Source organism: Artibeus jamaicensis, unplaced genomic scaffold (genome assembly GCF_021234435.1).
Source record: "Artibeus jamaicensis isolate MK-2021 breed Jamaican fruit bat unplaced genomic scaffold, CSHL_Jam_final contig_700, whole genome shotgun sequence".
Lineage (NCBI taxonomy): Eukaryota > Metazoa > Chordata > Mammalia > Chiroptera > Phyllostomidae > Artibeus > Artibeus jamaicensis.
This window is the reverse complement of record NW_026521930.1, coordinates 5,171,760-5,199,611: the sequence shown is the minus strand read 5'-3', so window position 1 is coordinate 5,199,611 and position 27,852 is coordinate 5,171,760. Positions and strand designations below refer to the sequence as shown.

General features: G+C 45.7%; 2 protein-coding genes across 5 annotated transcripts in view; one reads left to right on the top strand and one right to left on the bottom strand.

The window, feature by feature from the left end:
• Window positions 1-1,802: 1,802 nt before the first annotated feature.
• LOC128628341 (tripartite motif-containing protein 72-like) overlaps window positions 1,803-27,852 on the bottom strand; it is a 39,590-nt gene continuing 13,540 nt past the window's right edge. The window contains exons 1-6 of one of the 4 annotated variants that reach the window (XM_053671687.1): window positions 9,549-9,739; window positions 8,812-9,208; window positions 6,320-6,415; window positions 6,001-6,231; window positions 5,521-5,543; window positions 1,804-4,893 (exon numbers count right to left, since the gene is read on the bottom strand). In XM_053671687.1, the coding sequence (XP_053527662.1) occupies window positions 4,833-4,893; window positions 5,521-5,543; window positions 6,001-6,231; window positions 6,320-6,415; window positions 8,812-9,201 (801 nt within the window). In that variant the 5' untranslated portion in view covers window positions 9,202-9,208; window positions 9,549-9,739 and the 3' untranslated portion in view covers window positions 1,804-4,832. The other 3 variants (XM_053671688.1, XM_053671685.1, XM_053671689.1) reach the window with 3 other exon arrangements.
• Window positions 7,267-8,283, top strand: LOC128628342 (pyrin domain-containing protein 1-like). Its single transcript, XM_053671690.1, has 3 exons — window positions 7,267-7,567; window positions 7,841-7,885; window positions 8,076-8,283. The coding sequence occupies exons 1-2, from the start codon at window positions 7,302-7,304 to the stop codon at window positions 7,842-7,844; spliced, it is 270 nt and encodes an 89-aa protein (XP_053527665.1). The 5' UTR covers window positions 7,267-7,301; the 3' UTR covers window positions 7,845-7,885; window positions 8,076-8,283.

The following is a 27,852-nucleotide window of genomic DNA, read 5'->3' as shown; positions in this document are numbered from 1 at the left end:
CCCTTTCCTGGTAGGGGCTTTTCCTCCACTGAATTTGGTTCCCTAATCTGTTAGAGATGGTAAGACCAGTTCAGACTCACTTTCCCCAGTTCCCTCAGCTGAGTAAGGAGGAAGATACCTCAGGGCCGGAGGGGCTGTGGGAACTCTGACCATGCTCACAGCAGTCATAATGATACAGGGTGCAGCCAGGGGGGACCCCCCCAAAAAGATTTGGAATAGTGTCCAGAATTCAAAGTGTATAGGAATATTGGAAAGACATATAAGATGTCCTCACAGCCCCCCTCCCCCCCCCAGGGGAAAGAAAGGAATGGAGCAGGGCCATTGAGAGCTGTTTTGCATAGCAATGGTTTTGCAGCTAACCTCTGGAATGAATATTTAACATATCTGTAACCTTTAACTAGTTTCATAGATATGTTAAATAGCAGTGGCCAAGTTTGGAGCCAAGGAGAAGGGAGTAGCAGGGAACTCAGGAGAATGTAACTAGGGTCGGCCCTCCTGAGTGAGGGAGAAGGTAGTGGACTGGGACTCAGGAGGATGTAACTAAGATCTGCACGCCTGAGGGAGAAGGGCTTCGGGACTCAGAATGTAACTAGGGGCTGCACTCCTGAGTGAGAAGCGCCTCTGTGAGAGCTTGGAAAAGATGGGCTCCGGGACATGAGGCAAGAACTGCCCAGGTGAAAGGGAAAACCACGCAGCTTTGCCAGAATGGAGATCCCTGCAGCCAGGTGAAGAAGAAAGCCACATGCTTTTGGTGGAGTGCAGACTCCTGCAGCTTTGGTAGAAGAGGCCCACGCGGCTTTAGGATGCCCATTTGGCTGCGTGGCCTGGAAAGCAAGAGAGACTTTGACTGGAACTGGGTACAAAGGACTCTTGCCAGTGGATCGTGAGAGGGTACCACAGTACTTTGGATTAAGTAGAGATCCTGCCTGCACGGTGACACAGCTGACGGTGCCAGCGGCCTGCAACACAGACGTGTGCTCTTTTCCTGATTTACGGTACCCGGAGTTGGGACAGTGGGAGAAGGGAGCGCTGTATGGGTGTAGGTGTACACCCTAAAGGACTTTGATATTTTAGTGGTGGCATTAGGCCTGAATAGCACTAAATAAACATTTTGTTTCCTTTTCACAAATCTCTGGCTTTAAGAGATGTCTTTCCAATTGGCGGCGGACAGAAGAGCCCAGTAGATATTAGTATTTGGGTTTTGTTGGGGGAGAGGCCCCTGTTGTATAGCAGTTTTGGGCATCCCTAAGTGGGCCAAATATTGTATTGCCCCTCCCTTGGACCTCTTGTTCGGTAACAATAATATCTAGATTTTCCAGGGCCCTCTCCTCTGAGCTTCTGCTCTCTTTCACAGGCAAATTCCCTTTTTTCTGGACCATTCATCTATTTCCGTTTAGTCCTGCATCCTGATTATGTAAACTCATGAAAGTTTCCAGGTAAGGCATTTTGTCCCACTTCCCTGATCTTTGACAAAACAACTCTAGTTACTGTATAATACAGAATTTAAAGACCCATTCAGTGGCCAGTGGTCTCCTGAGTCTAGGTTATACTATACATAAGCCAAACAGTGTTACAATAAAAACCACTTTCTTGTTACTCAAAGAAACATAGGTCAACCAATTAGCCAAAACTTGTCCCAAAAGGCTGTTTCCTGGAACAGAGGCTTTTCCCCCTATTCCACCAGACAGAGCTCTGTAAACCAGAAGGCACTGTAATTCTTGACACTCTAAATTGTGACCCGGGATTGTAACCTGAACCAGGAAGTGCAAGATTCAATCAAATGTGAAGACCACGGGGGGGGGGGGTGTGGTGGTGGTGTTTGTGCAGAGTCCCCAAGTGAAACCTCCTGGTAGCAGCTAGGGAGTCTCCAAATCTGCACCCTGGGCGTCCTCTCCCCACCCCCAGTCCAGGCAGCCAATGGGACTCCCCACCGAATGCCCAGAGTTACTGGAGAGTTCCAAAATCTGTCCTGGAGTGGAGTCACCAGAATGTGAAACAGGAAAAGCAAGCCTTTGTGATGCCTGCCACCAAGAGACCCAATATGCAGAGACAAGGACTGAATCTTTATGGGCATCTTATTCAGATGGCTGGTGATCTGAGAAGACAGTGGGTTTGTACCCTAACAGACCATCTTAAATTCCATCTAAATTGACCCTTTTTATAAGGAGAAGAGAAGTGTAGGTAAAGGGTTTAGAATTCAGGGGAGAAGTTAATCCTATAAAAATCTGCAGCATTCTTTCATCTCTGTCCTGGATGGTGGGCATCTTGATGGCTTGCAATCCTTCTGAGGCATAGAGTTTGGACTGCTTATGGTCTCCTGAAGTCAAGGTGGGACATGTTTTCAGTTCCTGAAACAATAGCTTTACATACATTGATTACTAAGCTTTAGTTACCTGTAACTAAAAATTTTCCAACATTTCAGTCCCTCATCAGACCCTCATTTCAGGCTCAAAAGAATGTAGTGAGCCTGTGGAGGAGAAATCTCTAATACAAGCAAGGTCATTAATCACAGTTAACGTCTGACTTAAATGTTATACATAATTCCTTTACCTTCACTTCTTGATCTACATACATATCTCCCACACCAGTCATAGCCTGAAATGGCCACCTGTGCATAATTTCACAGGGACTCAGTTGAGTCCCAGTTCGAGGAGCCACCCTTATCCTGAGCAGGGCAATAGGTAAAGCTTGATCCCAGTGGAGATGAGTTTCTTGACACAGTTTGGGTACATTTTTCTTCAAGGTGTGACTATGTTAGGTAGAAGTTTAGGTAGAAGCTTAGTTTAGGTAGAAGCAGGATGGGTGGGAGGGGGCCCATAGTACTTGCAAAAAACTCTCAAATAACTTTGATTAACTGCCTCAGGCAATGTATCTGTTTTTAACAGGGTAACAGAGACAGTCTGGGGTAAAATAAAAATCTACATTAACAGACCTCCACCCATACTTACCCTAAGGAGGTCACACCCTCCCTTGAAGGATTATGCACCACCTTCTCCCACCAAATCAATATGTAATTCTCTCACCCCACCCCACAAAGTTTATAAACGCACAGGACCAACAGACCAAGTGTCTGTGCTTTTCTCATCTACCTCCTCTAGGTCTGTTCTCTTCCATGAGAATGTATCACTAATAAACTCTGCTTGCTTGCTGATCTGTAATTCTTTACTGTGTCAGCAAGAAGAACAGAGCCTCCCACAACATTTCACCTCTACCTTCCCAGTAGGCTGAGGTCTCCATGCCATGTGGAGTCTCCACTTGATTCCTAAAAATTGACTAATCTTCTGTGCAATTTCTTAAACAAAAGTAGCTCCATTACAGCTCTACATGCTGCTGAGTAAGGCAAAGTGAGAAATTATTTCCTTCAGTGGGACTTTCATTACCTCCAAGGATTTCTCAGTTCTAGTAGGATAGGCCTCTATTCATTCTGAAAAGTTATCAACAAAGGCAAATATTTCCATCCTCAGACCCTTGGCATCTGGGGGCAAAATCTATTTGCCAGTCCTCAAACAGGCACTGTCCTTGGTAGTTTCTGCCTTTTTTTTTTTTTCTGATGGTGATCTGTCTTAGGACTGTCCTTCTGGCACACATGGTTTTAGGAATTCCAGGACCTGTGAGCCATGGTTTAATATAGGTGTTCAAAACCCCAGCTCTTAAGCTTTCTCCAAGTCTGCACTTGAATATTCAGGGTCAAACTGTGACAAGTCTAGAACAGGTACCAAAAGCATTATTAATGTTCTTTTAGCAGCCTCTTTTGCTGCTCAATCAGCCAGATTGTTTCCTTTAGCTACTCCAGTGTCCTTTTTTGATACCCCAGGCAGTGTATAACTGCCACCTGTAAAGGTACTTGAATAGCCTCTAATAATTTAAAATTTCTGTTGCATGCTTAATTTCCTTTTTATTGGAGGTTAATGGTCTTCTTTCCTTTCGGATACACATTCACCCTTTTTTTTTCCTAATCAATTCTGGTAGAATAAACTTCATCAATTATTCCAGCACAGTCATGTGTTAACACAGCCAAATTAGGCTCTGGGAGAAGGGAGGCAGGAATTAACTTACTTACAGTTTTGAATTGCTTGGTACATGCTTATTCTCCTAGCACTGAGCCGCAAATTTTCTTTCTGCTCTAGTGAGCTCAGTGCTTGGTGGGCTGCATAAATGGTGACTGGTTGTCCCAAGGAAAACTTTTCAGCTTCCTATAAGTGTTCACAGGTGACTGCCACAGCTCTCAAGCCAGCTGGCCACCCTGGAAAGTGTGATCTAGTTTCTTTGACAAGTCAAATAAGACTCCTTTTGCCAGGTTCAAGCAGGAATCCAAGAAACCTTACATCTTGTTGGCAAAACTGGGCCTCTGTGCTGATACTTCATAGCCACAAGATGCCAAATGGTTCCAAGTGGCTATAGTATTAGTTAAATGATGTAGCTACATATTACTAACAATTCTTCCTTGTAGTTTTATGTCTTTTAAATCCTGACACAGCATCTCCCGGAAAATCATGGGGGAGTTTTTTAACCCTTGTGGTAAGACTGTCCAGCAGTCGTGGCTGGTGTCACTCAGTGGATTGAGCACCAGCTTGCAAACTGAAGGGTCAACGGTTCAATTCCCAGTGAGGGCACATGCCTGGGTTGCAAGCCAGGTCCCCAACAAGGGGCACATGAGAGGTGACCACACATTGATGTTTCTCTCCCTCTTTTTCTCCCTCCCTTCCCCTCTCTAAAATAAATATATAAAATCTTTAAAAAACCAAATGTGTTACAAAAGGTTTAAATTTTTTTTTTAAAAGAAGACTGTCCAGCAATACTGAGGCTTGACCCGAGATTCCTGGTCCCGCCATTCAAAGGCAGAAGCCACCACACAGGTCCTGGTCAGTGTGGCTCAGTTGTTTGGGCATCATCCTGCAAAGTGAAGAGGTTGAGGTTCAATTCCTGGTCAGGGCACATGCCTAGGTTGTCATGTGTGTGTTCCCTCCCATCAAGGTGCATGTGAGAGGTAACTAATTGATGTTTCTCTCCCTTTCTTTCACCCTCCTTTCCCCCCTCTCTAAAACTAAATAACACTTTTTAAAGTCATTTTCTGGGATAAGGTCCAAACTCCTCCACTCTTCACAGTTTGTCACCACCTTCCACACCAGCTTCATCTTCTCTCCTCCCTCTTACCGATCTTTGCACTTGATGTTCCCTCTGCCTGCAATGCTCTTCCCCCAACTCTTTACCTAGCTAACTCCAGTTCCTCCCTCAGCGTCCAACTCAAATGTGCACTCCCCTGGAAAGCCGGCCCTGGCCACCCACTTCCCTCCAGGCAGCACTGAGCACACCATGATGCCTATGTCCCTGCCCACATCTGTCTGGGAGCTTCCTGAGAAGGAGCAGGTCGGGTTCGTTTCTTTGTTCAACACAAAGTGCAGGGAAACTGCAGCGGACCGAATGGGAGCAGGCAGGCACACTGTGAGTAGGGGGTGAGCCAGCCAGGGTCCCTGAAGGCCAGAGCAAGTCGGGAAAAGGGAAAGGACAGGATGATCTCACCTGCTGGTCACCAGGCAGTATTTCTGGAGAGAGAGAAAAGGAAGATGGAGGTTAGGCAGGCAGGAAGGACACTGGAGACTTCTCAGGATGGGGTGAGCCAAGAATGCTAAGTATGGGGTCAGGAAGAATCAGGAAAGCCAAGAAACACAGAATGCAAGCACTTTATCTCTGTGTGAATTAGAAAAAGGTACCCCTTCCTCAAGAAACTAATTCCACATGGTAGACGATTGCCCTAAGAAATACACAAACCTACACCGTCTATGATATGAATGGTGCCCGCTTAGATATAGTGCCCTTGTGCAGTGCCTAACCTCAACAACCAACCATAAGGGCAGTCCTGGGGCCCACCCTCCTCCATGTGTGACCCTGGCTTGTCCCTGCCCTCTCTGGATCTCAGGGTCCCTGTCTGACCATGGGATGAGGTCTCTGGGGCCTGAACCCTGGCTGAGGGGCAGAGAGGGAAGATCGTCCAATGCTCACCATGAGGAACTCAGTCTGAGGCTTCTCCACCACCTCATCCAGCACCTTCTCCATCTGCCGCAACTGCTCCAGGTAAGAGTTCAGGCTCCCCAACTCCCGCTGCAAGGCAACCCCAGCCTCACTTCGCACACGCTCAGCTTCACGGTCCAAGGAGCCCTCCAGTGCAGCCAGGAACTCCCTCATCTTGCCCAGCTGCTCCCCCACAGCCCTCTGGAACTGACGCACTGTCTCCTGTGGAGACAGACAGGCAGAAGCACTTGGCTGAGGACTCCTGGCATGGACCCTCTGACCACGGGCTCTGCCACACTAAGCCCCTCACCTTCACCTCCATCAGCTGATGCTCCAGCACAGCCACGCTCTTCTCCTTGCGTGTACATGCCTCCTGCAGCTGCAGCTTCTGTTGTGGGAGCTGTGTCTGGGGGTGAGATATAAAGAAGTGATGCTGCTGTCCTCCCCTACCTGACCCCGCCCTGTAGGACTCAACCTCAATGCCAACCTCCTCCTCCAGCCAAGCTGGCATCTTGCCATTTCCCAAATCCACTGGCAGGTCTCCAGGCCCTTGCCAGTACTTGTCCTTGACATCTAGGAAGCCTTACCCCCACTCGCCTGTTCATGTTCAGTCCTCTTTAGCCTGAGCCCATCCGCTGAACAGTCACCCCCAGCACAGGTCTTTATGAGGGTGACAAACACAAATGTGATTGGGTCTCCTGCACCAGAGGGGTACAAAGTTGGCACCGGCAAGCTTCAGGGGGTGAATGTAGGATATGTGCAGAAGAAATGCAACCTCCTCCTATTCCTATGGGGCTTCACCCCATACTTAAAAGCAGGACATTAGCAAAACACCCCAATCAGCCTCCCGCACCCCATGGGCTACCAGTTTGTGTCTCCTGAAATTCAGGTTGTTGGGGAGGTCCTAATACCTCCTGCCAAAGCCTCTCTGCTGGGAGGTGCATGGCCCTGGAATTAGGCAGTTCCGTGGCTTTCGACCTCAGTTTCCTCTTCAGCAGAATGGGACCAGTCATCTGCACCCTGCACCTCACTAGTGGTTGCGCCAAATTGGCGGCCTCCTCCCACTTCCCTTAAGGGAAACTGGGAGCTTCCACGAGGCGCTGTTTGTTGTCGAATGCCCGCCAGGTGGGAGGCAAAGGACTGACCCGCGGGGCTTCCCGTGCCAGCCGCCAGGACAATCTCCTCCCCAGGAAGTCCTCCAGGTTGTCTACTGCCCCGCCTGCTACATGACAGGGCGGGCCCGGTGGGTCAGCGCGCTTCCGTCTGGGGTTCAGAGGAGGCAGAGCCGAGCCATGGGGAAGAAACGCGACGCCATCCTGGAGGCGCTGGAGAACTTGACCCCGGAGGAGCTCAAGAAGTTCAAGCTAAAGCTGGGGGCGGCGCCGCTCCGCGAAGGTTTTCGGAACATCCCACGCGGGGCGCTCGGGCAGCTCGACGCGGTGGACCTCACCGACAAGCTGATCGCCTTCTACTGCGAGGACTACGGCGCCGAGCTCACCGCGGTTGTGCTGCGCGACATGGGCATGCAGGAGGAGGCGGCGAGGCTTCAGGGGGTCGCGTGAGTTCCCAGCTTCTGGCAGATCCCATTCAACTACTCTTGAGTCTTGGCACTTGGTCAAGTCTGCTCTCAGCCCTTTTTCCTCACCAAAGACCCTGGCATCCTGTCCCGCCCCAGCTTTCTTGCCCCCGCTCCTCTGGCCAGCCCCTCCCTGTGGCTTAAGGCTGCGCTCATGTGGACCCTGGCAGATTGTATCCGGCCCCACCTGCCCCCTGGAGGCTCCCTGGACTCCTGGCACCTTGTCCCATTTCACACTCTGTTCTCTCTTGGCAGATAAACACAGACCTGGTTGGGACTTACGCGGTTTTCAGGAGAGAGGTGAGCCTGGGTTGGGAGGGGGAGGGGGGGAGGGGGGCGGGGAGAGGCTCCTGCACTGGACTAGGGGACCACAGGCTAGCCCTGGGCTGGACTGAGTACCGCGGGAGCAGGAGGGAAGGTGAGGCTGGTCCCCTAGGGCAATCTGAAGACCTGCAACAGGAGCCTGAGGACCCGGGGTCTACACCTCCAGGAGTCTCGGGGCCAAGGAGAAGTGCAGGGCAGTGGTGATGTTGTTTGTGGGCAAAAGTAGCCCGCAGAAGCCCACCTCGACCACCAGACGTGAGAAGATTGTAGCTTCTCCACTGTGCAGACCCAGGACCGCTCCATGCCTCCAGCCCCCGCCTGCTCCTGCCTCTGCCCCTGTGGTTAATTCTAACGCAGCCCAATAAATGTTTCATACAGACCTTCCTGGGCCTGTGTAGACACATACTTTCCCATGATTCAGCACATGTAGGGCATGGGAGAGCCGGTGGGCCCCTGTGTCTCCATTTGCCAATGTCTACGTGACTTTTCTGGGCACCGGTGGGGCTCGCACACTTCGGGGCGCGCGCAGCTGTGTGTAGGCTCTAGAAGCATTCAGGACTAACAGCTCCAACCAGAAAAACAGACTTGCCTTGAGTCTCGGTGCCAGCCAGTACCTGAGCACCAAGCGGCGTGCCTGCAAAATCTAGGTTTGGGCCACAGCAGTCCCACCAGGGCCGGGCCCCTAGGGCCTCTAAACGGCTCCCCTCTCCGCCAGGTCCTGCGTTCAGCTCCACAAGTTCCCATTCCCTCGCCCGTCGGCCCTCCAGCGTCCCCTGAAACGCCAGGCACGTCGGGCCCCGAAGCTCAGAGTCCAGTCAATGCAGTAACCTCCTGAAGGACCCTGCCCCGTGCCACAGTCCCACACGACCCGACCCCCGCCGGAGGCCGCCAGGGTCCCAAACCTTGAGGCGCGCGTGAGCTTCAGCTGCCGGCAGCAGGCGATGGCCACGGTGGGAACCCAGCGAGGCACACACGCCGCACACAAGGGCGCGGTCCTGCTCGCAGTAGATGCTGAGCGGGTCTAGGTGCTCCTCGCAGTGGCCCTGCGGCACCTGTGCCAGCCCCTCCACCAGGCGCGCCAGCTGCAGGTTGGTGCTGAGCGCCTGTGGCCGCGTAGGTGCCTGGCAGCACGGGCAGGGCGCCGTGCCGTCCGCCGCCGGCTCCCCTGCCGCACGGCTAAGGCAGGCACGGCAGAAGCTGTGGCCGCACTCTGCAGTCACGGGCGCGTCGAAAAGCTGCAGACGCAGCGGGCAGGACAGCTCCTGGTGCAGGAGGCTGGGCGCAGCCGACATGGCGGGCCTGGGTACAGGAGAGGTTGGTCAGAGAGGCTCAGCGTGTGCGACCCGCTCAGTCCCAGCCCCAGAAATAACCTCCCCGCCTCCCGGTTGTGGACGTTGTCTCAATCCCTGTACCTAAACACAAGCCCGGGTTGCAAACACTGCCCACCCCTGTCTTAGCCCCAAATTCTCCAAAGCCCCCAGCCCTAACCTCCTCTCACTCACCTCCCCAGGATCCCCGGCCCTCCCCTCCCCCATAACTCCAGGCCCGCAGGATCCACAGGACTCACAGGCCTGGCTGGAGACCTTGGGCAAAAAGAGATTCCCGGGAGGCTCAGTCAGAGTCAGGCCTAACTACTCACAGCCGCGTCAGAGTTGTGTCTGAAGGTAGGTGAGAGGCAAGCAACAAGCTCAGGACAAGGACAGGGGACTCTCAGGGGCAGCCAGCAGTGAACACCACGGGTGATGGCGGCAGCGGATAGCAGACAGATCCTCCCAGGCTTAGCCCTGGCCCCAGGACTATATTTAGCTGCCCTGCCTCTGCCTCCCATCATTTCTGGAAACTGTTCTTTTATTGTTTTTATTTAAGATTTTGTTTTATTTGTATTGATTATGCTATTACAGTTGTCCCATTTTTTGCTCCTCTCCACCCAGAACCCTGCCCCCACTCCCTCTGGCTAACCCCCTGCTTTGTTCATGTCCGTGGGTTATGCATATAAATTCTTTGGCAACTCCATTTCATATACTTCCTCTTAACATCTCCCTGCCTATTTTTAGCTACCAATTTGTACTTCTTAATCCCTTCATCTTTTTCTCCATTACTCCAGACCCTCTTCCCCCATGATCACCATCCCAATGGTTCTCCACAACTATGATTCTGTTTCTGTTCTGCTTGTTTGCTTAGTTTGCTTTTTAGATTCAATTGTTGACAGTTATGTATTTATTGCCACTTTTACTGTTCATAGTTTTGATCTTCTTCTTAAATAAGTCCCTTTAACATTTCATATAATAATGGTTTGGTCATAATGAACTGTTTAGCTTTACCTTGTCTGGGAAGTGCTTTATCTGCCCTTCCATTCTAAATGATAGCTTTGCTGGATAGAGCAATCTTGGTTGTAGGCCCTTGCTTTTCATCACTTTGAATACTGCTTGCCAAATCTTTCTACCCCACAAACTTTCTTTTGCGATATCAGCTGACAGTCTTATGAGAACTCCCCTCTAGGTAACTAACTGCTTTTCTCTTGAAGTTTTTAAGATTCTCTCTTTGTCTTTAGCATTTGACATTTTAATTATGATGTTTCTTGGAGTGGATCTCTTTGCATCCATTTTGTTTGGGACTCTCTGTGCTTCCTGGACTTGTATGTTTGTTTCCTTCACCAAATTAGGGAAATTTTCTTTCATTATTTTTTCAAATAGATATCCAACATTTTGCTCTTTCACTTCTCCTTTTGGCACCCCTGTAATGCAAATGTTGGAATAATTGTGTTCTCCGATAGGCTGCTTACACTATCCTTGTGTTTTATCGATACTTTTTTCCACTTGTTTTGGTTGGCTGTTTTTTGCTTCCTTATATCCCAAATCAGTGATTTATTCTTGTTTTCATCCACTCTACTGTTGTTTCCCTGTAAATTGTTCTTTATTTCAATTATTATATCCTTTGTTTCTGACAGGATCTTTTTTATGCTGTTGAGGTCCTCACTGATTTCCTTGAGCATCCTTATAACCAGTTTTTGAGTTCTGCATCTGATAGATTGCTTATTCCCCTTTTGTTTAGTTCTCTTCCTAGAATTTTGGTCCATTCTTTCATTGGGCCATGTTTCTTTGTCTCCTAATTTTGGCGGCCTCCCTGTGTTGGTTTCTATGTATTAGGTAGATCTGCTATGACTCCCTGTGTTGCTAGCATGGCCTAATGTAGTAGGAGTCCTGTAGGGCCCAGTGGTATAGACTCTCTATCACCCCAGCTGGGTCCTCAAGGTGTGCCCTTCATGTGGGCTGAGTATACCCTCTTGTAGTTGAGCCTTTGCTGCTGTTGGCACATCAATAGGAGGGATTTACCCAAGTCAGTCAGTTGCAAGGACTGGCTGTGACCCCTGACCACCAACCTCCACCCTCTGTGGAGGATTAGCTGTGCAGGGGCAGGGTGATGGTGCTCTAATGTGGTCTGTAGCTCCCCAGAGGCTGGGTTCTCAGGCTCTGGGATTTCCCAGGTGGTACAGGACAAGATCAGCCCAGACCTGTGTCTTGCCCAGGGCCAGTGTACCTAAACTATAAAGCAATCTGAGATGTCTGCTACTTGTGATGGGCTCAGAGATACCAAAGTGAGGCCAAAATGTGAATCTATGCTGGTTGTTGCTAGTGCTTGGCCTGAAGCAGGAACTGAGGGCTCACTGAGGCTAGCTATGGCTTGTTTCAGAGAATTTAGGAAGTTGTTAAAAATGAGTCATGACCAGCCATTTATATGGAAAAGTCTGGGTTAACAGCTTGAGTGGGCCTGTAAGTTGGGTGGGACAGAGTCTCAGAGGATCTCCAGGGCAGGGCAAACAGTGTTTGCCAGGCTGATGGAGTCTCAGGTATGGCCCCCACCTGCTGGCTCTGTGGCTCTGTGGCTCTGTGGGTTGAGAGCGCAGAAAAATGACAACGGCCTCTGCTCACCTTTCTGTCTGGGAGAAAGCTGTCTCCACAACTCTTGCCTTGATGCCAGATACTTCCGTTTCTTTCTGTATGCCACTGGTGCCTTTCAAGCTGCTACCCCAGTGGTGCTGGAGCTCAGAGGGAGCACTTCTGTGTAAATTTGTGTGTGGGTTCTTTAAGGGGAATTGCTTGGGACTCCAGAAGTTTTTTCCATCAACAAAATCCCTGTTGATTTTCACAGCCAGAAGTTATGGGGACTTATCTTCCTGGTACTGGAACCCTGGGTTGGGGGGCCTGGTGTTGGGCTGGGAGTCCTTACCCTTCAGATATTCTTCCTGAATTTTTATCCACTTACCTGGGTGTGGAACCAGCCCATTCTGTGTCTGTGCCCCTCCTACCAGTCTGGATAAATGTGTTTTTTTTAATTCTATAGTTCAGACTTCTACTGAACTCAATTTTTGATGGTTCCGAGTGATGCTTGTTCTATATTTTAATTGTAATTTGTGATGAGGTTGTGCGAGGAGGTGAGCCATGTTTATCGAAGCTGCTGTCTTGACCAGTAGTCCTTATTTAATGTTTTTGGACTGCAGTTCACTGTGGCTAACTAAAACTTCAAGGCATCTGTTTTTAAAATTTTTTCATAACTGTGGCCTTGTAATATTGTTTGATATCAGGTATTGTGATCCCTTCCACTTTGTCTTCTTTCTCAAAATTGCCGCAGGTACTTCCAGCCAAGATGAAGGCATAGGTAGACACCCTGTGCCTTCTCCCACAACCAAAATTAAGGACAACAAAAATTTAGAAACAAAAAAAAAACACCAGAACTGACAGAAAATTGAACTGAACGGAAATTTGACAACCATTCATCCAGACCAGTAAAAGGGGTGGAGTCAGTGGCTGGGGGAGAGGGGTTAGTGACAGGAAAAAGTGGTGGCGGGTGGACTGGACATGCAGGAGGCGGTTGGCAAACCCCAGGCGAGGGGAGGCAATGAGCAGACCCAGCGAGGCATGTGAGGCAGCCCCAGACAAAAATGGGCAGTGAGACAGACCACCCGACCCCAGGCCCCAGTGCCGGGAAATAAAGCATAAAAGCTCTAATCGAAAACACCTGTGGGGTTGAGGTGGCGGGAGAGACTCCCAGCCTCACAGGTGAGTTTGTTGGAGAGACCCACAGGACACAAGAAAGTACACAAGCTCACCCACCTGGGTAACAGCACCAGAAGGGCCCAATTTTCTTGTGGGAAGTGGCAGAAGGGACTGAAATCTGAGAGCAGAATAAGTGCCATTGTTTCCTCTCTGACCCCGCCCCCACATACAGCAGTCACAACCCAGCAACTTGAGTTGCTCCGCCCTGGTAAACACCTAAGGCTCCACCCCTCAGGCATGACCAGAGCCCCCCCCCCAAAAAAAAAATGGCTCAAACAGAAGAACAGATCAAAGCCTCAGAGCCAAGGCATCTAAGCGACCAAGAAATAGCCAACCTATCAAATGCACAGTTCAAATCACTGGTGATCAGAATGCTCACAGAATTGGTTGCTTTTGGTCACAAATTAGATGAAAAAATGAAGGCTACAGTAAGTGAAATGAAGCAAAATGCACAGGGGACCAGTAGTGATGAAAAGAAAACTGGGACTCAAATTAATGGAGTGAACAGAAGAAAGAAAGAACCAACCAAACAGAAAAGAATGAAGAAACAAGAATTCAAAAAGAAGAGGAGAGGCTTAGGAACCTCCAGGACATCTTTAAACATTCCAACATCCCAATTATAGGGGTACAAGAAGGGGAAGAGGAACAGCAACAAGTGGAAAACTTATTTGAACAAATAATAAAGGAGAACTTCCCCAATCTGGCAAAGGAAATAGAATTCCAGGAAGTCCAGGAAGCTCAGAGAGTCCCAAGGAAGTTGGACCCAAGGAGGAACACACCAAGGCACATCATAATTACATTACCCAAGATAAAAATGAAGGCGAGAATTCTAGAAGCATCAAGAGATAAGGGGACAGTCACCTACAAAGAAGTCCCCATCAGACTGTCAGCTGATCTCTCAAAAGAGACCTTACAGGCAAGAAGGGGCTGGAAAGAGGTATTCCAAGTGATGAAATCCAAAGACCTACAACCAAGATTGCTCTATCCAGTGAAGCTTTCATTTAGAATGGAAGGACAGATAAAGTGCTTCTCAGATAAGATCAAATTCAAGGAGTTCATCATCACCAAGCCCCTATTATATGAAATGTTAAAGGGACTTATCTAAGAAAAAAAATTTTTTAAATATGAACAGTAAAAAGACAGCAAACTCACAGTTATTAACAACCACACCTAAAAGAAAAGGAAACTAAGCAAACAACTAGAAGAGGAACAGAATCACAGAAATGGAAATCACTTTTCTCCAATGTAGGGTTAGCAACAGGGGAGTGGGAGGAGGAGAGAGGGGGAGAAGGTACAGAGAATAAGTAGCGTAGATGGTAGGTAGAAAATAGACAGGGGGAGGGCAAGAATAGTACAGGAAATGTAGAAGATAAAGAACTTATGACACGTGGACATGAACTAAAGTGGGGAAATGTGGGTGGGAGAGGGTGTGCAGGGTGGAAGGGAAATAAAGAGGGGGAATGGGACAACTGTAATAGCATTATCAATTATATATATATATATATATATATATATATATATAGCAGCTATTCAGGATCATTTATGGTTTCATATTGTTAGATCTAGGCAGGCCTAGGAGAAATGAAAATCACCAGACAAAAAAATGGCACCACAGGAAGCTGCCTGCAGACCCTACCCAGGAAGATTAGGGTCTGGGGTCAGCCCATGCAGCATAACAGGATGCAGCTTTCACCCAGCAACCAGTTCTAGCCAATCAGACTCTGTTACCCCAACTGCAGGTTTTGAGTTTAAAAACCCTGATCTAAGAACAACTGAGTGAGTCCCAACCACACTCAGTTGGCTCCACTTTCTCCCATGAGTCCTAACCTCCTTTGGTTGTCTCCACAACCTGCCTTCGTTGGCCCCACATTCCTCTTAATCTCCCTTGGTTGACTCCACTTTCCCTCTTGTTCCCCGCTGATAAACCCTGCTCTTCTTAATTCACCATGTCCATCTGGTTTCTTGAGCGACTGTAACGTAACACATATAAATTTTTGAAGTGTTTGTTCTATATCTGTGAAATATGTCATTGGTATTCTAATAGGGATTGCACTGAATCCATAAATTGCTTTGAGTAGTATGGCCATTTTGATTTTGTTAATTCTTCTAATCCATGAATACAGTATATATTTCTATTTGTTTGTGTCTTCCTTAACTTCTTTCTTCAGTGTTGTGTAATTTTTCGAGTAAAGGTCTTTTACCTTCTTGGGTAAGTTTATTCCTAGGTACTTTATTTTTCTTGTTGCTATAGTAAATGGGATTTTTTTCCTGATTTCTGTTTCTGATATTTCATTGTTGGTATATAAGAATGCCTTTGATTTCTGAATATTGACTCTGTATCTCACTGTTTTGCCAAATTCATTTATTAGCTCGAGTAGTTTTTGGTGGAGTCTATAGGGTTTTCTATGCACACTATCATGTCATCTGCAAACAGTGACAGCTTTATTTCCTCTTTTTCAATTTGGATGCCTTTTATTTCTTTTTCTTGTTTCATCACTGTGGCTAGGACTTCCAATACTATGTTGAATAGAAGTGGTAAATAGGGACATCCTTATCTTGTTCCTGATCTTAGTGGGAAATTTTTAGTTTTTGCCTGTTGAGTATGATGTAGGCTATAGGTTTCTTATATATGGCCTTTATCATGTTGAGGAATGCTCCTTCTACTCCCACTTTGCTGAGTGTTTTTATCATAAATGGGTGCTGTGCCTTAACAAATGCTTTTTCTGTATTGATTGATATGATCATGTGGTTTTTGTGTTTCCTTTTATTTACGTAATGTATTGCATTTATCGATCTGAGAATATTGTACCATCCTTGCATTCCTGGGATGAATCTCATTTGATCATGGTGTATGATCTTTTTAATGTATTGCTGGATATAGTTTGCCAATATTTTGTTGAGGGTTTTAGCGTCTATGTTCATCAGTGATATTGGCCTATAGTTTTCTTTATTTGTTGGGTCTTTATCTGATTTTGGGATTAAGATAATGCTGGCTTCATAAAAAGAGTCTGGGAGTCTTCCCTGTTCTTGGATTTTTTTTTAATAGTCTGAGAAGCATAGGGGTTAGGTCTTCCTTAAATGTTTTGTAAAATTCTCCCATGAAAACATTAAATCCAAGGCAAGGTACATAAAGGAAAGAATAAACAAATAAGGCTACACCAAAATAAAAAGCTTCTTTGATATTGATGTTTTAGGATTCTTAGGATATAATCCCAGCAGTGGAATTGCTGGGTCAAAAGGCAGGTCGATTTTTTATTTTTCTGAGAAAATTTCATACTGTTTTCCATAATGGTTGTACCAGTCTGCAATCCCACCAACAGTGAACTAAGGACCCCTTTTCCCCACAACCTCTCCAACATTTGTTGTTTGTTGCTTTGTTTATGATAGCCATCCTGACTGGTGTAAAGTGGTATCTCATTGTGGTTTTAATTTGCATCTCTCTGATAGCTAACGATATTGAGCATCTCTTCATGTGTCTCTGAATGTTCTGTATGTCCTCCTTGGAGAAGTGTTTGTTCAATTCCTTTTCCCATTTTTTAATTGGGTTGGGTGTCTTCTTAGAGTGGAGTTGTGTAAGTTCTTTGTATATTTTGGAAGTTAAACCTTTGTCTGAGGTATCATTGGCAAATATGTTTTCCCATATGGTTGGTTGTCTTTTTAATTTAATACTGTTTTCTTTAGGCACACAGAAGCTTTTTATTTTGATGAGATCCCATTTCTTTATTCTTTCCTTTACATTCCTTGCTGTAGGGGACATATCAGTAAAGAAGTTGCTGCGTGAAATATCTGAGATTTTCTTGCCAATGTTCTCCTCTAGGACTTTAATGGTGTCACGGCTTATATTTAAGTCTTTTATCCACCTTGAATTTATTTTGGTGTATGGTGTAAGTCTGTGCTCAAGTTTCATTTTTTTGCATGTAGCTGTCCAGTTCTCCCAACACCATTTGTTGAAGAGGCTATCTTTACTCCATTTTATGTTACTGCCCCCTTTGTCAAGTATTAATTGACTGTAGAGAGTTGGGTTGATTTCTGGGCTCTCTGTTCTGTTCCATTGGTCTATGTGCCTGTTCTTATGCCAGTACCAGGCTGTTTTGATTACAGTGGCTTTGTAATACAGCTTGATATCAGGTATTGTGATCCCTCCTACTTTGTTCTTCTTTCTCAAAAGAGCAGCTGCTATTCAGGCTCGTTTATGGTTCCATATAAATTTTTGAAGTGTTTGTTCTATGTCTGTGAAATATGCCATTGGTACTTTAATAGGTATTGCATTGAATCTGTATATTGCTTTGGGTAGTATGGAGATTTTGATGATATTAATTCTTCCAATCCATGAACACGGTATATGTTTCCATTTGTTTGTGTCTTCCCTGATTTCTTTCTTCAGTGCTGTGTAGTTTTCTGCATACAGGTTTTTTACCTCCTTAGTTAGGTTTATTCCCAGATATTTTATTTTTCTTTTTGCTATATCAAATGGGATTTTTTTCTTTATTTCTGCTTCTGCTGATGCACCACAATGTTCATAGCAGCACAATTTACAATAGCCAAGAGTTGGAAGCAACCTAGGTGCCCATCAGTAAATGAATGGATCAAAAAATTGTGGTACATATACACAATGGAATTCTATGCTGCAGAGAGAAAGAAGGAGCTACTACCTTTTGCAACAACATGGATGGAACTGGAAAGCATTATGCTGAGTGAAATAGGCCAGGTGCTGAAAGACAAATACCATATGATCTCACCTTTAACAGGAAGCTAGACAACAAAACAAGCAAGCAGAAAAAAAAAAGACACTGAAATAGAGAACAAAGGGATAGTGACCAGAGGGGAGAAGAAAGGGAAGTTAAGGGGAAAAAGGGGGAGGGATTTGGAGGAACAAATAGGAAGGACACAGGGACGAGAACTAAGGGGGGTGGAAATGGGAGGGAGGGAGGAGCAAGGGGCGGGGGAGGCTGGGATGGGAAAAATAGACAAAAAACTGTACTTGAAAAATAACTAAATAAAATTAAAAAAAATAATAAAAAGCTTCTGCATGGCTAAAGAAAACATCAGCAAAATGAAAAGGGAACCAGGACTTCCGCCAAGATAGAGGCATAGGTGGATGTGCCGTGCCTTCTCACACAACCAAGTTTAGAGACAACTAAATATTAGCAACAGAAAACATAGCCAGAACACGGAAAATTGAACTTTTCGGAAGTCCGTTAACAACAAATTCTTCAGCCTGACCGGTAAGGGGCGAAACCAGCGGCTGGTGAAGTGGGATTGCACAGGAGGTCTCGGTCAGACGGATTCAGGCGCGGAATCCAGACGCGCGGAATCCAGGCGCAGGGTTGGACCTAGTGAGCGACCGAGTGAGCCACCAGGCGAGCAACTGCGGGGGAGACAGCGGGGGAGTGGTGCTGCGTGTTGACTGTGGTTGTGCATTTGTGCGAGGGCAGACAGGCGAGGGAGTGGGTGGTTGGACCGGGGCCCAGCGGGTCCCCACGGCTAGCGGCAGGGAGAGCGCCGCCATTTCCCTGCTCTGACACCACCTCCACATCCAGCATCATAACCCAGCGACTCTGAGTGGCCCGGCCCAGGTGAACCACCTTAGACGCAAATCCTCACCCAGCTGTGAGAAACAGCAGAGAGGGTCACCATTTCCCCGCTCTGACCACGCCCCTACATACAGCGTCACAACCCAGGGACCTGGGAGTCCAAGGCACCGTTTCTCACACTTAAAGGGCCAGAACAGACCAAAAATGTCACAAGATCTCAAAGCTCCAGAGCCCATAGATCTAAGCGATGAAGAAATAGCAAAACTCTCAGATGCACAGTTTAAAACACTGGTGATCAGGATCCTCACAGAACTGGTTGATTATAGCCACAAATTAGACAAATATATGAAGGCGAAACTAATTGCAATGAATGGAATTGCACAGGACACCAATAGCAATGAAAAGGAAACTGGGACTCAAATCAATGGAGTGGACCAGAAGAAAGCAAATAATGGCCAAACAGAAAAGAGTGAAGAAGCAAGAATTCAAAGAAATGAGGAGAGTCTTAGGAAACTCCAGGACATCTTTAAACATTCCAACATCCGAATTATAGGGGTACCAGAAGGGGTAAAGGCACAGCCACCAGTGGAAAACTTATTTGAACAAATAATAAAGGAGAATTTCCCCAATCTGGCAAAGGAAATAGACTTCCAAGAAATTCAGGAAGCTCAGAGAGTCCCAAAGAAGTTGGACCCAAGAAGGAACACACCAAGGCACATCATAATTGCATTAGCCAAAATTAAAATGAAGGAGAGAATCCTAGAAGCAGCAAGAGCTAAGGGGACAGTCACCTACAAAGGAGTCCCCATCAGACTGTCAGCAGATTTCTCAAAAGAGACCTTACAGGCAAGAAGGGGCCGGAAAGAGGTATTCCAAGTCATGAAATCCAAAGACCTACAACCAAGATTGCTCTATCCAGCAAAACTTTCATTTAGAATGGAAGGACAGATAAGGTGCTTCTCAGATAAGATCAAATTCAAGGAGTTCATCATCACCAAGCCCTTATTATATGAAATGTTAGAGGGACTTATCTAAGAAAAAGAAGTTAAAGAAACATGAACAGTGAAAGGACAACAAACTCACAGTTATTAACAACCACACCTAAAATGAAAGCAAACTAAAAGGACAGCTAGATCAGGAGTGGAAACATAGAAATGAAGATCTCAAGGAGGGTTAGCAACAGGGGAGTGGGAGGAGGAGAAGGGGGGAGAAGGTACAGAAAATAAGTAGCATAGACAGTAGATAGAAAATAGATGGGGGGGCAAGAATAGCATGGGAAATATAGAATCTAAAGGACTTGAGAGACATGGTCATAAACTAAAGGGGGGGTAATGGTGGGGATGGGGGGGTAGGGTGGAGGGGAATGAAGGGGGGAATAGAACAACTGTAACAGCATAATCAATAAAAAAATTAAAAATAAATGAAAAAGGAACCAAATATATAGGAAAATATATTTGCAAATGATACCTTGGACAAGGGTTTATCTTCAAAATATATAAAGTACTCACATGACTCCATTCCAAGAATACAAACAATCCAATTAAGAAATGGGCAAAGGAGAGTTCCAGCCAAGATGGAGGCATAGGTAGAAACCCTTTGCAGCCTCACACAATCAAAATAAGAATAACAACTGATCTAAAATCAGTAAACAACCAGAAGTGCCAGAAAAATCAAACTGCATAGAACTCCACCAACCATGAAATTAAAGAACAACCAGAACCAGTAAGGCAGCAGATGGCGAGAAACTGTGGCAAAGCAGTGGACCATTTGGGTAGGGTGGGCTGTGCAAGCAGGGTTGTTTTAGAAAAAACTGAGAATCAGAGTGGGCTGTGAACTATGGTGGTTGCTGCAGTGGGAGAAACTTCCAGTCTCACATGAGAGTTCCTTGAAAAGTGGGCAAGAGACAGGCAGGTGAGCTGCACTGTTCCCTCTCTGGCTCCTTCCCCACAGGCAGTGCCACAGCACAGCAAGGAAGGTTACCTTGCCCTGGTGAATATCTAACTCCCTGCCCCCTTACAACTTACAACTTAACAGAGGCCCCGAACAAACAAATAGGGTCAAACTGAAAGAACAGAGCAAAACTTCAGAAAGAGAGCTAAGCAATGAGGAAATAACTAACTTATCTGATAGAGAATTTAAAGCCCTGGCAATCAAAATGCTCACAGATCTGATTGAGCTTGGTCAAGAAATGAAAGGTACCCAAAATGAAATAAGACAAAATATTCAGGGAACCAACAGTGACAGGAAGGAAACCAGGACTCAGATCAACAATTTGGAACAAAAGGAAGAAATAAATATCAAACTGGAACAGAATGGAGAAACAAGAATTAAAAAAAAAAAATAAAGAGGCTTTTGAACCTCTTGGACAACTTGAATGTTCTAATATCCAAATTATAGGGGTGACAGAAGGAGAAGAGAAAGAGCAAGAAATTGAAAACTTACTTGAACCAATAATGAAGAAAAACTTCCCCAATCTGGCAAAGAAAATAGACTTTCAGGAAGTCCTGGAAGCCCAGAGAGTCCCAAAGAAGCTGGATCCAAAGAGGAACACACCAAAACACATCATCATTAAGTTACCCAAGATTAAAGATAAGGAGAGAATTTTAAAAGCAACAAGAGGAAAGGAAAGAGTTACCTACAAAGGAGTGCCCATAAGGCTATCAGCTGACTTCTCAAAAGAAACCTTATCAGTAAAAAGAGGCTGGAAAGAAGTATTCCAAGTCATGAAAGGCAAGGACCTACATCCAAGAATACACTATCCAGCAAAGCTATTATTTAGAATGAAAGGGCAGATAAAGTGCTTTCCAGATAAGGTGAAGTTAAAGGAGTTCATCATCACCAAGCCCTTATTATATGAAATGTTAAAGGGACTTATCTAAGAAAAGGAAGATCAAAACTATGAACAGTAAAATGACAACAAACTCACAACTATCAACAAATGAACCTAAAAAAATACAAAACAATAAAAACAAAAACCAAGCAAACAACTAGAACAGGAACAGAATCAGAAAAATGGACATTACATGGAGGGTTTTCAGTGGGGAGGGGGAAGGAAGGAATGGGGGGGAATGTACAGGAAAGAAGAAGCATAATTAGGCATTAAATAGATGGGGAGAGATCAAAAATGGTGTAGGAAACAAAGAACTCGAAAAACTTTTATGTACAACTCATAGGCATGAACTAAGGTGGGGGGAAAGCTGGAGGGTTAGAGGGGTTCAGGGTGGAGGGGAGTAGAGGGGGAAAAATTGGGAAAACTATAATAGCATAATTAATAAAGTATACTGTAAGAAAATTCACAAACCGTATTAATTCATGCAACTATTCCAAGACCCAGAAAATACCCACACACTCCATTTCTACTCACTAAAATCATGCAGTAGAGCAGATCATAGAGATTTAGGCATTAAATAAATTTAAAAAAAAATAAATGGGCAAAGGACCTGAACAGATACTTCTCCAAGGAGGACATACAGAGGGCCTAGAGACATTAAAGGATACTCAGCATCACTAGCCACCAGAGAGATGCAAATTAAAACCACAGTGAGATACCACTTCACACCGGTCAGAATGGCCATCATAAGCAAATCAACAAACAAGTGTTCAGAGGATGTGGAGAAAAGGGAACGGTAGTGTACTGTTGGTGGGAATGCAGACTGGTGCAAGCACTGTGAAAAACAATATGGAATTTCCTCAGAAAGATAAAACTGGAATTGCTTTTTGACCCAATAATTCCACTGTTAAGATTATACCCCAACAACCCTGAAACACCAGTTCAAAAGACCCTATACCCCATTGTTCATAGCAGCATAATTTACAATAGCCAAGTGTTGGAAGCAACCTAAATGCCCATCTGTAAATGAGTAAATAAAAAAAAAACTGTGGTATGTTTACGCAGTGGAATATTAACCAGCAAAAAGAAAGAAGGAGCTCCTACCCTTTGTGAGAGCATGGATGAAACTGGAGAGCATTATGCTAAGTGAAATAAGCCATGTGGTGAAAGACAAATACCATATGATCTTATGTGTAAGAACCCAATCAACAAAACAAATAAGCAAGCAAAAAATATAAACAGAGACAGTGGAATAAAGAACAGACTGATGGTAACCAGAAGGGAGGGGAATAACAAGGGAAAGAATGGGAAGGGTCATCAAGGAACATGTATAAAGGATACACAGACAAAACCAAAGGTGGGTAGGATTGAGGGTGGAGTTGGGTGGTGCGGGGGAGGGAATGAGGGGAAATGAAAACAACTGTGCTTGGAAAACAATAAAAAATAAATAAATGAAAAATTTTTTCAGAGCAGGTTGACCAAAGGCACTATCATTTTCAGGACTCAGCTTGTTGGGCGAGTTATAACTTAATGCTTCCAGGATATGGTTTCATTGCTCCCTGTACTTGCTCTTCGTAACACCTCTGTTGTTGGCTCATTGCAACATGGCTGTTGCCTCCATAATCATTCTTCTTTCCTAAATGTATCTGAACACAGCTCTGCATTCTGGTATAGTGATGAGTACAGACCTGCAGCCTTCTTTTCTCTGATCCAATCTCAGCAACCTGTCTGCAATGCATGGGTTTTGGCCAGCTCTCACTACTCAGGGCCCTCTCCCAGGAACTGTAAGTAGTAGTTCTCTGTGGCCAATAACAGATAATTTCACATCAAAAGGGTTCTGAAATCAAGATATTTTTAGATCAGCGATTCTCCAGTGGATTCCAAGGATCTCCAGTGGGTCTGCAACTGGTTCTTGGGCATATTGCTTTGTATATTGAATATGCTCATTAAATTGAATTGAATTGACTCAGTACCCCAGAGTCTGAAATTTATAACATAAAAGATCTTCCATGCTCATCTTGTACCTTCTGTGTCTCAGATCTGGAATCAGAGATTTGCCTAAGAAGTTCCTGGCCTCCAGCAGAAGGAGGGCAGAATGGCCTAGAGACACTTGAGGGGAATCTGGGGTTGGTGGCTCTGGGAAGAGAGTTTAAGGAAAAACCACCAGGATCCTTGTGCTCAGTCATTCTCCATACGGAAGAATCCACCTTTCTCAGGGAGAACACTGCTCTCCAAATGGAAATTGTTCTAAAAGTGAAGAGTGGTCAGGGAACAAGCAACACATGTCAAGACCACCTGTTCTGACCTATTCCACTGTCCCTCCCTGCCCAGTCTGAAGCCAGGGCTCAGAGCCAACAGGAGACAGGGCCTCTCATATCACAGAGAAGAGAAACATGATTGGTAAGCGTCTGCCCTTTCTCCCCCACCCGCTCTTCCACAATTTCCAGCTTCCTCTTCCCCCCAAATGGCTCCTCCCCAGCTTGTCACTCACTTATTTCCCAAGTTTATGGCTCTCCAAGGTCACACTGATAGTGTTATCTCCCCCTGAAGAAAGATAGGACCTCACCTCACCCTGAAAGGTTTTCTTCCTCCACAGCTGAGGGAGGAGTCTTTTTTCTATCTCTCCAGTGCTCAGCACAATTTCAGGGGCAAAGCAGGCCTTCCTTAATGTTTGGAAAATAAATAATAGAGGGATAGTTAAAAAAATAAATGAACTGGCCTGATTGGTGTGGCTCAGTGGACTGAGTGCTGGCTGGTGAACCAAAAGGTTTCTGGTTCAATTCCCAGTCAGGGCAAATACTTGGGTTGTGGGCCAGGTCCCCAGTTGGGGGCATGCAAGAGGCAAGGGATAGCTCTCACATATCAATGTTTCTCTTCTCTTTCTCCCTCCCTTCTCTAAAAATAAATGTATAAAATCTTTTTAAAAATATTTTAAAAAATGAATGAACTGAACCCAGAACCTGTAGCCCAGGGATTGATTCTGTCCTGGGAGCCTCAGGCCTTCCTGTGTGCTTATCCTTGACATCTCAGATTAAGTTTCACTCAGAATAAAAACCAAAGTCTTCACAGTGGCCTACAAGGCTTTACCCAATATGACCCTTTGTATCTCTCACCCCACCCCTACTTGCTCCAGCCTTGGCCTTTGTATTTGCTGTCCCCTCTGCCTGGAAAACTTTCAAACCCAAGCATTGCACAGTTCCCTCCTTGTCCTCACTCAGATTTGTATCCACTGTCACCTTTTCAGTAAGATTTTTCCTAACTCCCTGATTTTATTTATTTATTTATTTATTGTAAAATATTTTATTTATTTATTTTTATTTTTTTTAATTTTTTTATTTTTTATTGATTATGCTGTTACAGTTGTTCTATTCCCCCCTTCATTCCCCTCCACCCTACCCCCCCATCCCCACCATTACCCCCCCTTTAGTTTATGACCATGTGTCTCAAGTCCTTTAGATTCTATATTTCCCCTGCTATTCTTGCCCCCCCATCTATTTTCTATCTACTGTCTATGCTACTTATTGTCTGTACCTTCTCCCCCCTTCTCCTCCTCCCACTCCCCTGTTGCTAACCCTCCTTGACATCTTCATTTCTATGTTTCCACTCCTGATCTAGCTGTCCTTTTAGTTTGCTTTCGTTTTAGGTGTGGTTGTTAATAACTGTGAGTTTGTTGTCCTTTCACTGTTCATGTTTCTTTCACTTCTTTTTCTTAGATAAGTCCCTTTAACATTTCATATAATAAGGGCTTGGTGATGATGAACTCCTTGAATTTGATCTGATCTGAGAAGCACCTTATCTGTCCTTCCATTCTAAATGAAAGTTTTGTTGGATAGAGCAATCTTGGTTGTAGGTCTTTGGATTTCATGACTTGGAATACCTCTTTCCGGCCCCTTCTTGCCTGTAAGGTCTCTTTTGAGAAATCTGCTGACAGTCTGATGGGCATTCCTTTGTAGGTGACTGTCCCCTTAGCTCTTGCTGCTTCTAGGATTCTCTCCTTCATTTTAATTTTGGCTAATGCAATTATGATGTGCCTTGGTGTGTTCCTTCTTGGGTCCAACTTCTTTGGGACTCTCTGAGCTTCCTGAATTTCTTGGAAGTCTATTTCCTTTGCCAGATTGGGGAAATTCTCCTTTATTATTTGTTCAAATAAGTTTTCCACTGGTGGCTGTGCCTTTCCCCCTTCTGGTACCCCTATAATTCGGATGTTGGAATGTTTAAAGATGTCCTGGAGTTTCCTAAGACTCTCCTCATTTCTTTGAATTCTTGCTTCTTGACTCTTTTCTGTTTGGTCATTTTTTTCTTCCTTTTGGTCCACTCCATTGATTTGAGTCCCAGTTTCCTTTTCATTGCTATTGGTGTCCTGTGCAATTCCATTCATTGCAATTAGTTTCGCCTTCATATATTTGTCTAATTTGTGGCTATAATCAACCAGTTCTGTGAGGATCCTGATCACCAGTGTTTTAAACTGTGCATCTGAGAGTTTTGCTATTTCTTCATCGCTTAGATCTATAGGCTCTGAAGTTTTGAGATCTTCTTGAGCCATTTTTGGTCTGTTCTGGCCCTTTAAGTGTGAGAAGCGGTGCCTTGGATTCCCAGGTCGCTGGGTTGTGACGCTGCATGTGGGGGCGTGGTCAGAGTGGGGAAATGGTGACCCCCTCTGCTGTTTCTCACAGCTGGGTGAGGAGTAGCGCCTTAGGTGGTTCACCTGGGCCGGGCCACTCAGAGTCGCTGGGTTATGATGCTGGATGTGGAGGTGGTGTCAGAGCAGGGAAATGGCGGCGCCCTCCCTGCCGCTAGCTGTGGGGACCCGCTGGGTTCCGGTCCAATCACCCACTCCCTCGCTTGTCCACCCGCGCATAAATGCGCGACCACAGTCAACATGCAGCACTGCTCCCCTGCTGTCTCCCCCGTGGTTGCTCGCTTGGTTACTTGCTCTGTCGCTCACTAGGTCCAACCCTGCACCTGGACCCCGAGCACCTGGATTCCCCGCACCTGAGTCCGTCTGACTGAGCCCTCCTGTGCAATCCTGCTTCACCAGCCGCTGGTTTCGCCCCTTACCGGTCAGGCTGAAGAATTTGTTGTTAACAGACTTCTGAAAAGTTCAATTTTCCGTGTTCTGGCTGTGTTTTCTGTTGCTAATATTTAGTTGTCTCTAAACTTGGTTGTGTGAGAAGGCATGGCTTATCCACCTATTCCTCCATCTTGGCGGAAGTCCTTATTTATTTATTTTTAGAGAGAAAAGAAGGGAGGGAGAAAGACAGGGAAAGATATATCTATGGGAAAGAGAAACATCAATTAGTTGCTTCTTGAATGTGGCACAACCAAGGACAAAACCCTGCAACCCAGGCATGTACCCTGACCAGGGGTCGAGCCCTGACCTATTACTTTGCTGGAAGATGCTCAATGAACTGAGCCACACTGGTCAGCACCCTAAAACCAGCACCCTGGTTTTAAATCTCACATCTCCCTTCCATTTTATTTTTCTTCATAACACTTATCGCCATCTGACATGCAATATATTTGTTTTTTTGTCCTTCTTCTCCTACCAGAATATAAATTTGTTCACTGCTTCTCTCCAACCTAAAGTGTATAGCACACAGCAGGTGCTCAATAAATACCTAACAAAGGAATAAACACAACTCACTGGGTCCTTCTCTTTGGCTTCCCAGTCACATTTCTTCTCAGCAAGAAAGTACTTTCTCCCTCAACCGTTCTCACTCTCCCAGAAATTCCTTTCTGTTTCAGTCTCTTAATTTCCCCTTTGACTCTCTCTTTGCCTCTCTCTTGGGTGTTTAATGTAGGGGACCAGTTTGTCTTGGCCTGGCAAATGTGACTCAGCTCTGTATTGAAAACCTGCAGATGCGAAGTGGTGGGCAGGAGCCAGACCTTCAAACCGAGTTTTCCTGTGGGAATCAGGCCTAGAAAATACTTACAGACTGTTATGGCTTGCTTTTGCTAAAACTCCCTCACCCTGGTCTAAAGCAACAAATGTATATTGTTTATCCTCAAGGTAACTTCCAAAGCCTATGTGAGCTCTCCCAAGGACAGAGCTAATAAGCTCATCGCCATCCCCCTCTGCAGGCTATTTCTATTTCCTCGATTGTACCTAAAATGTAGACAATAATGTTCTATGTGATAGATGATAAATCTTTCTATGATGTAAGGCCCCAGGAAAACAATAAAAGCCTGTCCAGGCAAGGGTTGGGGCACTCCCCTCTTGAGGGAGTGGCCGAGGCACCATAGGCACTCTCCCCTTGAGAGAGTAGTTGTGCCTGTTCCCTTTTTCCACACAGGATTGTTGTCGCCTATGCATTGATTCTTATCATCAATCACAACAGGCAGACTCTGCTGGACAGGGTCTGCAACAATTTAATTGTGTTTATGAATTTCGTCCCAGATGTGCACACAGGTGTTCTGGATCAGAGACAGACTTCTCATTAAATACCTCTGTGAATAGTAAATGTTTGTGGCTGCCGCCCCCCCCCAGCCCCCCGGTACTCTTGGATGGTGCGATGACAGCCAGGT

Coding starts and splice junctions, on each gene's coding strand:
- LOC128628342 (XM_053671690.1), top strand. CDS start 7,302: ATGGGGAAGAAACGCGACGCCATCCTGGAGGCGCTGGAGAACTTGACC.